The sequence below is a fragment of the Amblyomma mixtum genome, chromosome 7 (genome assembly GCF_055824585.1).
Source record: "Amblyomma mixtum isolate Tamu chromosome 7, ASM5582458v1, whole genome shotgun sequence".
In the NCBI taxonomy this organism is placed as follows: Eukaryota; Metazoa; Arthropoda; class Arachnida; order Ixodida; family Ixodidae; genus Amblyomma; species Amblyomma mixtum.
Window position 1 is genome coordinate 149,623,474 of NC_143018.1, and position 10,307 is coordinate 149,633,780.

General features: G+C 46.6%; 1 protein-coding gene across 4 annotated transcripts in view; it reads left to right on the top strand.

Moving 5' to 3' along the window:
* Positions 1–7,119, top strand: part of LOC149337835 (mitogen-activated protein kinase 14A-like) — a 126,770-nt gene extending 119,651 nt beyond the window's left edge. For all 4 annotated transcript variants that reach the window (XM_089553548.1, XM_089553547.1, XM_089553545.1 and 1 more), the window contains one exon: positions 6,422–7,119. In XM_089553548.1, coding sequence (XP_089409674.1) covers positions 6,422–6,531 — 110 coding nt within the window. In that variant the 3' untranslated portion in view covers positions 6,532–7,119. The remainder of the gene's footprint in view (positions 1–6,421) is intronic.
* The last annotated feature ends 3,188 nt before the right edge of the window (positions 7,120–10,307 follow it).

Below are 10,307 nucleotides of genomic sequence, written 5' to 3' on the forward strand. Positions count from 1 at the left end.
ATCACAGACAAAGCGATAACGAAGGTAAATCGTTCTTTTTAGCTTGTGTTGATGCCATATTCGTGCTTAAACTGTGATGCCCTACTTTTTTGCTTAGCTTAACAGTGGCGACAAAGAAAAGTAGGGTATATTATTTATATATATTAACTTCATAAGTCGAAAACGTCCAGAAAGCACATATAGAAAACAAAGCAGCTGCAAGAAAACAGAATAGTATATGGGCATGTGTTTTTTGCGGGTTTTTACTTCTTGCTTTGTTTTCACTTTTTTTCAGTAAACACTCAACGGTATTATAAGAAGACGTCGTTCCACTTCTAGTCGTTTATACGATGATGTCAGTAACATCTCTGGTCAATATTTTAGTTCGATCGGCTCTTTCTTTATTGGTAGTTTTCAAACACCCTGAAAGGAGCACGGCAGCTGGCGGCCCTTTTTAGGAGTAACTGCCAGGAACATGCTCGGCCTGTAACTGTTGGCCACTACGATTACTACCAGGGATAGAGCCGGTACAACTATGACCAGCTTGTCTTGATGTCTTTACTGAAGCAATACATCGTATCTTACCAATTCGTTTTTGCAGGTTTTGCAGTGGTCTGCAAGGAAACTTTCACGTTTGTTGCGCACATTTCGCAGGTGTTCAGTGGTGCGTTCGTTGAAACAGCGACCAGTCTGACCTATGTAGACGAGTCCGCAGCTTAAAGGAATCTTGTACGCTACTCTTGAAATGGTGACTCATCAACATAGGGTGAACTCATCGTTGTTTCAACGAATGCGCCACTGAACACCTGCGGAATGTGGGCAACAAACGTGAAAGTTTCCTGGCAGACCACTTCAAAACCTGCAAAAGTTGCCGTCCGAAATTAAACAAGATATGTTTTTGAAATCTCGTAGAGAAAAAGTAGAGCGGGAGATAGTAGGGGCCTATTATATCAGAAAAGCAGAAAGCTTGTGCGTCAGCAAGCTATTCATCTTGATCAGTGACGTAGAGGTGGCTTTCCTCGAAGGGTCCCGTTAGGTTTTACAATCGCGATTCTCGCGTGGCTTTGCCATCTTCTCGAATTTTAACCCATAGCAGCATATCCTTTCACTTTGGCACCGAGAGTGTCTCTCTAAGTTTTAAAGTTCGTTAGCGCCTTTGTCCCGAGTTCATGTTGGTCATTTTGTTTTCCATCGTCGCTTGCTTTGTTATACAAAGAGCACTGTTTCATGTGCACTCTGTTTTTTCACGTTCTGTTTGGCCATTTTAGTTTTCCATTGTCACTCGTATTGTTTTGTTCCTTAATGAGTCTGTGAAATGAGTACTCGCTATAGGTTGCTGCCATATGTGTTCTAATTTACCGTGTTCTTTATGGCTGTGTTAGTTCACTCCTCCAGAAGCGCTGAACCGGGGAACATTTCAAGGAATCGATCCTCTGCCATCTCCGAATAGACCACGCACATATTACACACAACTTCCTGCTGACAAAACAAGACAAACCTGTTTGCGAAGAATGCGGCGATGAACTTACGGTTAACCACACTTTATTCTCGTGTGTGACACTGGAAAAACTAAGAAAAGAGTACTTTGCTCAGTTTCCTAATGAATTGCATTCCTTTTCCACCCGACACTGCTCTTAGATAAGAATGCCATTTTAACATGCCATCCATTTTTAGCTTTTTTAAAAAAAGCAGGTGTACTTCAAAAACTCTAAATTTTGATCCCATGGTTCGCTTTATCATATGATACGCCTTAGCCGCTTTCTGATTCCTGAGAAGGCTGAGGTTTTTATCTGATTGATTTGAAGCCTTTAGATTCTTGCCCAGCCAAGGATAGCCACTGAGGCTACCTGACCTTCTTTAAGGCTTTTACCATCAGTCATTTCTACATTTCTTTCCCTTTGTAGTACAATCTAGGTAGTACAATATTTTTCGGCCATCTACAACACCGATGTTTTTTCTCACATTTGTAAAAATTCTGCAGAAATCTTATTCTATGCCTTGAGCTTGGCGCATGATGGCCCCACCTGCCTTTGGCCATAAAACTCAGCACAACAGAGCACCATGTTATTTTCAATATCTGTTTCCTGATGCATAAAACAAGGAAACTGCTCCAGTTTGAAATTTCGCCTGCCACAAAGGCTGCTCCGAAACGCTCTTCGTTATTCCCACCATTGCCAATTACTGCGCACTAAAGGTTACTTCCCGAAAGTATGAAAAAATCTTCAATTATCTTTTTTTTTTGTTTCGACACAAAAAAGCCTTCTGATTTCCACACACTGAAATTTCCCTAGTGGTTGAGAGGGCGGTGACGTCATCAGCGCCGCCTAATTTAATAATGTGATGTCTAGAATTTTCGGTTTGATTCCAGTTTGTTTTCATGGGGTTTAACGCCTCAAAGCGACCCAGGTTATGAGAGACGCTGTAGTGGAGGTGATCTGTAGTGATCTGGATCATAAGAGGGAAATAACTATAAGAATTAGGTGGAGCACCTGCCATATGGCAGGTTCTCTCAGATCATGAATGGCAGTTTGCCAATATCCCCCAAGAGAAAAGTCTACAACAGCTGTATCTTACCGGTACTCACCTATGGGGCAGAAACGTGGAGGCTAACAAAGAGGGTTCAGCTTAAGTCTAGGACAGCACAGTGAGCTATGGAAAGAAAAATGATAGGTGTAACGTTAAGAGATCGGAATGGAGTGGGCAAGAGAACAAACGCGGGTTAATGACATTCTAGTCGAAACCAAAGAGGAAGAAATGGGCTTGGGCAGGGCATGTAATGCGAAGGCAAGATAACCGCTGGTCCTTAAGGGTAACGGAGTGGATTCCAAGAGAAGGCAAGCGCAGCAGGGGGCGACAGAAAGTTAGGTGGGCAGATGAGATTAAGAAATTTGCGGGGAATACGGTGGCCGCACCTGGCGAAGGACAGGGTTGGAGAGACATGGGAGAAGCCTTTGCCCTGCAGTGGGCGTAGTCAGGCTGATGATGATGATGATGATGTAGTGGAAGACGCGAGATAAATTTGACCACTGGGGTTCTTTAACGTGTGCGCTGACATCACACACTACACGGCGTCTAGCATTTCGCCTTCATCGAAATGCGACCGCCGCGACCGGGATCGAACCCGTGTCTTTCGGGTCAGCAGCTGAACATCATAACCACTTTGCCACCACGGCGGCCTTTCTAGAATGTTCGAGTGCCTTGCATTGGTTTATGAATCTGTAAGACAGGCCTTCCATCGGCGACATTCGTCACACCCGACGGGCTCTATGAATGTAATGTCGTGCCTTTCGGCGTCTGCAATGCCCCCGCCACATTCGAGCGCATGATGGACAACCTACTCCGCGGACTTAAATGGCACATATGCCTTAGTTACCTAGATGACATTGTGATCTTTTCACCAGATTTTTCGTCTCACCTCCAGTGCCTTGAGGCTGTTCTTCGCTGCCTGGCCGAAGCTGGCCTCGAACTCAATTTAAAAAAGTGCCGCTTCAGAGCTCGGCAGCTCACCATTCTCGGACATGTCGTGTCCAAGGATGGCGTTCTAATGGACCCGGCAAAGTTGTGAGCTGTAGCAGAATTTCCGAAACCTACTTCTGTAAAAGACCTCCGCAGCTTCATCGGCCTCTGCTCCTACTTCTGCCGCTTTGTCCGCAACTTCGCCACTATCATCGACCCTCTGACCAAGCTCCTTTCCGGCCACGACCTTTCAGCCTGCTCGCCAGCCTGTGATGAAGCCCTTATAACACTCTGTCGCCTCCTGACCACTCCGCTAATTCTGCGTCATTTCGACCCTCGTTCTCCTACGGAACTCCACACCGATGCCAGTGGCATCGGCCGCGGCGCAGTCCTCACGCAGCGCAAGCCTGGCTTTGGCGAATACGTAGTCGCTTACGCCAGCCGGACACTAACAAAAGCTGAAGCGAACTATTCTGTCACCGAGAAGGAGTGTTTAGCCATCCTGTGGGCGATCGTCAAATTCCGCCCTTACTTGTACAGGCGCCCTTCTGACGTTGTCACCGATCATCACGCCGTCTGCTGGTTGTCCTCTTTGAAAGATCCCTCTGGTCGACTGGCACGGTGGGCTCTGCAACTTCAAGAGTGCGGCATCCGCATTGTTTATCGTTGCGGCCATAAACATGCCGATGCTGATGCCCTCTCACGTTCCCCTCTGCCGTCTGAGGCAGTGCCTTCTATATCCGCCCTTCATTCTTTGACGTTTGAATCCGCTATATAGCTTCCGAGCAACGCAGAGACCCATGGATCGCTTGCCTGTTGGATTTCTTATCTGGCCAATCGTATCGACCTCCTTCCCGTGCTCTTTCCGTCCACCATTTCGCTATCAGAGACGAGCTTCTTTACCGCCGGAACTACCTTCCGGATGGTCGAAAGTGGCTGCTTGTCATTCCGACCCATCTGCGCTCCTTCATTTGCTCTTCCTACTCCGATGATCCCCAGTGTGCTCATGCCGGCTTCGTGAAGACCTTAACCCGTCTACGACATCGGTACTACTAGCGTGGGATGTACCGTTATGTGCGCAAGTTGGTTCAGTTCTGCACCGCAAGCCAGCACCGAAAAAACCCACGTCGCCGACCCGCCGCTCCTCTGCAACCGCTGCCTTGCCCATCGCAGCCCTTCAAGCATGTTGGCATTGACCTCTACGGACCTCTTCCCAGCACATCAGCCGGCAACCGCTGGATCATCGTTGCCATCGATCATCTTACCCGCTACGCTGAAACTTCGCCTTTACCATCTGGTACCGGCCACGACGTTGCATCCTTCATCCTCCATTCTTCGCCATCGCGCTCCCTTCCGAGTGATAGAGGTCCGCTGAGTTGCTGAGTGATAGAGGTCCGGCCTTTATGTCTGAAGTTGTAGAAGCTCTCCTTCAGGAATGCAGCATCGTTCACCGCACCACCTCCGCCTACCATCCGCGACAAATGGCCTGGTTGAGCGTTTTAACCGCACTCTTAGCTACATGCTGGCCATGTATGTAGCTTCCGATCGCTGCAACTGGGACCGCGTTCTACCTTTCGTCACCTATGCTTATAACTCCGCTGCTCAAGCCACCACCGGATTCTCTCCATACTTTCTCCTCTACTGCCGTGAGCCTTCTTGCACATTGGACACCATTCTCCCTTACCACCCTGATGATTCTGAATTTACGACTCTTTCTAAAGCCGCCACTTATGCCGAAGAATGCCGCCAGCTTGCCCAGTCTAACTTCACTCGCCCAGCAGCAGCAGAAAAGCTCCCGTGATCCCTCTGCACTACTTCCCACTTATCATCCTGGGTCTTTGGTCTGGCTCTGGGTGCCTTCCTCAAGTTCCAGCCTTTCCTTCACACTTCACAGCAAGTACCGGGGCTCCTACCGCATTCCTACGCAGACCTCCCCCGTAATTGTACTTGGTGGGAAGACAGCGCAAAAAACGACAACCACAGGGGAGGACAAGACACAAAAGAAAGCTTAGCGTTCTTTTGTGTCCTGTCCTCCCCTGTGGTTGTCGTTTTTTGAGCTGTCTTCCCACAAAGTATGAATTACCAACTAGCCCAGCACCATGTTTTATCGAACTCCCCCATAAATTACCTCATCGAACCCCTTACTCCGTCCACTGATCCTCGAGGTCGTGAAATTGTCCACATGGACCATCTCAAACCATACTGCGACCCCGCTGTCGTCACATCACCCTACGCCGCTAGGATGGCGCCTTTTCGCCCGGTGGCAGTTGTAAGACAGGCCTTCGGCTCCCGAACCATCGGCGGCTGGCGCTTAAGGAAGAAGACGACGAAAAGTGAAACAACTTTCCGATGCTCGTGCGTGCTCTGGACTGACCGCTGCCTCCGGTCTGTACCAGGACTGCACCACTAGTCGTTCGCGACGCAGCGCCTTGGAAGACGTCCTGCACTACAATGCTAACAGGACCCACTCCTCCAGCTTAATCCACCCATTCCGCATAATCTGCCACCAAAAAATCGTTTTAAACCACCCACTAATCTCAAGTAATCCATCCTGATTCACCCACTCGTCCGCCTTAATTCGTTTTCTGGGTGGGCCTTTTCTGTTTGGAATATTTAGGGGTTGGCTAACTTCCAGATGCGCATATTCTTTTGATTAAGAAGTCTCCAAGTTTTTTTTTTTAATTCACATTACTGCAGGGGGCAGCTGACATTCGAAGTGGGCCTCAAAGATTCTGCCTCGCTTTGCCGGCACAAAGATGAAACAAAGGGCAGCGTTCCATTTTTAAATAAAAGTTATTTAGTAGCTGATTGCCAAGAAAGTAGCGTGTTTATTACATCACTAAATTGCTTGAGCAGAAATGTAATTCAGTGCATTAGAAACTACTGGGAAGGTAGAAACTACTGGGATTAGAAACTGCTGGCATTAGAAACTACTGGGATTGTACTGCAGCATTATAATTGTTTTCCTGAATGGCTCCGCTTGCAGAGATGGTGCACAAGGAGGTGATGATGTTCGAGCCCAAGATTCGTCAGATCAGCGCCGGGATCTCGGGCCTCGCACAGGACCTGCAGCGCAAGATGAAGGTGCTCTGGTGATCCCCAGAGGACTCTTTGTGTGGTCCACACTTCTGCCCGGTGGCTCTTGTGCTGCGCACACTTCAGGAGGGCTGCATCGAAGATCAGAACACAGAGTATATCACCTTCACTGCCAGCTACTCCAGATCTTGCTCAGAGCCAGTTGGCTCATGTTACGAATTTAAACGGCGTGAAGGACACGAACACAGAGCGCACAGAAAGAGCGCCAACTATATTGCGAAAACAGCACCTTTTTTGATATGCCAGTACATTATTACAGCTAGAACGACACAACAGGAAAAAACACAGAATCACCATACAGGGCCGAGCTTTCTGTACATAAGCCTCCGTTATTTCCCTTTTAACCCGCTCCTTGGCTTAGCCGATAAACATTGCCTTTTCGAACACTGGTTCACATCCTTTACAACCTCTGCAGTGATCTGGAAGGTTCCGCTTTGCATTGTTTTTCATTGACTGTTGGCGTTCGCTTGCTGTCTCATTGAAACAACGGCCAGGCCCGCCGATGTAGACATGCCCGCACTTGAGCGGTATCTCGTAGGTGACCTGAGATTGGCAGTCAGTAAAGTGCAGCCCATGCTTGATAACGCACCTGGGGGGTCTTCTGGCCACCATGGAGCGCAGATTTCCAAGCTTGCATGGTGCTGAAAAAACCACGTTCACTCATATCGACCGGCTATCTTCTTCATATTGTGTGCTAGTTTATGTATGGACGGGATTAGCGCTGCAGGTCTCTTGTCTCTGCTTTTTTTTGCAGTTCACCACTTGACGTGAGTTTCATATTCTGAAGCTAAGTTTCAGATACGCTAGTTGTCAACAGGTGCGGGTAGCCAGCGTTATCCAGTCGCTGAAGCTGAAGCTGGAAGCCTGCACGGAGTGCTCGCAAGATTTCGAGAGAGCTCCGTGTAAGCACCTCAAGGCAATGCTTCGTTTCCCCAGTTTGAAATGGGCACTGCTGAACGGCATGAGGCTTTTCTTAGACCTAGGGTGGTATACCCAACGCACACGATCTTTAATAAGAGAGTAATTACTCATTGATGTCCACCCGAGCACAGCCAAATTCGCTCTCGCCCTACCATAAGCTTGCCGTCCCGGTTAGCTCAATTGGTAGAGCGACTGCTCCGGTGAAGCGGTGGTCCCAGGTTCGAGCCCCGGACCAGGACGAATTTTTCTTTAACTACGAAGTTTCTGAGAAAGCTGTATAGATTTCCTTTGTAGCCGTATGGCTGCGCTCGGGTGGACGTCAATGAGTAATTACTCCCTTATTACAAATCTACTCCACCTTGGGGGATTCCCCTAAACATTTGGTCGACACACGATCTTTACCAGAGAAGTCACTCGGAACAATCAGAAACTAGATTTTGCCCTCGTGAGGCATTTCTCAAGTGAAGGTAAGCCCTTGAGAACTGTGACTAAACATGCTGAGGACACCTGCAACCTCTTTGTCAAACTTAAAGAATAGGGTTGCATTAAAAACAATGAAATAATCATTCACAAAGCGGAACACCCGTCTAACAGATATCCCGTTCAACTGCGCACAGATGTGCTTGTCAGTGTAAGATAAAAAAAAATAGGGTAAAATAGGGGCAGTAGACGAGCCAATGCAAATTCCTGCTCTTTGCAGATAAAACTTCTGGTTAAAATCAATGACAGTTGTATGAAGATAAAATTAAAGCAAATACATAAAGAGCCCCAGGTGGTCGAAATTTCTGCAGTCTTTCACTACGGCGTCCCTCATAACCTGAGCCGCTTTGGAACGTCAAATCCCCACCAAACCAAACCAAAATGGTCACTGTTAATCCCTATAGCATTCTGAAATCTTACTTCATCAAAAGATTTGTGCTGTCACGTAAAGTGAGTACAAGTTTTCTACATCTTTTGAAAATGCACAAGTAATATCGTCCAATCCTGTTTTCATTTCAGAAATAACTTAGCCAAATTTCTAATAAGAAAACAGCCATCAACACAAAGATTCTTCAAAGAATGTTACAGATATCAAGACTCATGGGATTGCCAAGATCCCTTTTCAGAAACAATGACTTGATTGGGCATTCAGGATTATAGGTTTTGCCAGTCAAAAAGTTTCGAGAACACCTTTTTTTTTTTGCTGTGCTTACGAGGCTGCGCACTGATTATAAGTGCAGTGCCTCTTGTACTTTCAAAGCCACCTTCTTTTGCTTGTTAGGATGAAATTTGATGGGTTTGAAATTTTTATGTATATAGCTTGCTCCAATTTGTGTCGCATTAGGTCGTCAGAAATTACAACAAAGCCTCCTTCTTTATCTGCTACAATGACTGAAAGATCGGCTTGTCTTAAAGATCTGAAAACATGTTTCAATGGCAGATTTCTAGAAGGCCTCTCACTCACAGAGAGGATAACGACATCCACACCATCCCCTATAGCTCTTTCTGGGTGTTGTACACTTGCTCGGGCTGTGGCTTGGCGAATCTTACCAGGGAGTTGGGGTGTGGAAGCCATTGGCTGAAAACTGCACTTTGGGCCTTACTGCAAAGTGTCAAATATATTGCAGGGTAGCTGAGCATCGCCCAACATGGCGAAAAGGCAAAGAGGAGTGGCCACGTAGGTTCCCTTTGGAAGGTTATGTTCTACCTGTGTCAGAAGAACTCGGTTGTGTTGGCAGTTAGCTTCTTGAATAGCAGAAAATTCTGCTGAGTGCTTTTGGGGTTCCTGGCTTTATGCACAAAGACAAGTAACCAGTCTTGTAGCCGACGGCGGACTTGTCTCCACTTTTCTGAGTCAAAAATCTAGTAAATCCTTCAGGCGTTGCCCCGACGTGGTTGTGAACAGACAAAAAGGCGTAGAACTCCTGCTAAATTGATGCGATTTTTCAGGCAGTATTTGAAGATCCTAGAATGGCATGTAGCAACTGCGATGAGGTTCGTGCAGGAAATGACAGGTGTATGTAAGAATGGCGAACACACAAAAAAGTACAGAGTAGAAGAAATTCGTTGCAGTAGTACTTGCTCCAGGGCCAGTTTCATTTTCGTTTATTTTCTCCTTAAGGGCCCAAGGGGATTACATAGGGGGGAGGTGAATTAACATGATGTATATTTCTTAAACGTGAAAAAAGGTGAAGAGAAAGATATAAAATACAATGTAAGCAAGCAAAAACAAACACAAGAAAAAAAGATACAATAAAAAATGCAGAAATACATCTAAGTGAAATAACAGCAAAGAATCAAGTGCAAGAGAAACAAGAATTACACTAAGGCGCAGAAATGCAACTAAACGAAGTAACAAAATAATGCAAAGTGGGCAGTCTATTCAGGATGGCTGAAGTTTTAGCTTATTACGGAATTGATTTCTATCTGTGCATTCGGCTATGTTTTCAGGTGAGGAATTTCATAAGACTACTGCATGAGGGAAAAATTAGCTACTCATTGCAAAGGTGCGGGTGGAAATTCATGCTAGAGACTGGCTGTGGCTCAAACGGGAAGATCTTCTTAGTGGTGTTGTTAGTAGCGCATGTCTAGACCGTGGGTGATAATAAAATGTGTGAAGAAGGCACAAACGAGATACGAAGCGGCGTGATGCGCGGGACGGTAAGTCGAGGTCTCTTTTCATTGAGGGGACGCTGGAATGTCTTGAATAGTTCGAGGTGATAAATCGTGCTGCTCAGTTTTGAATGGCTTCGAGGTTTGCGGCGAGGTATGATTGTGACGAGTTCCAGATGGCTGGTGCGTATTGAAGCTTTGGTCTGACGAACGTGAGATATGCTAGTTTTTTTACTGTCTGGGGATGAGTCGGAGAGACTACG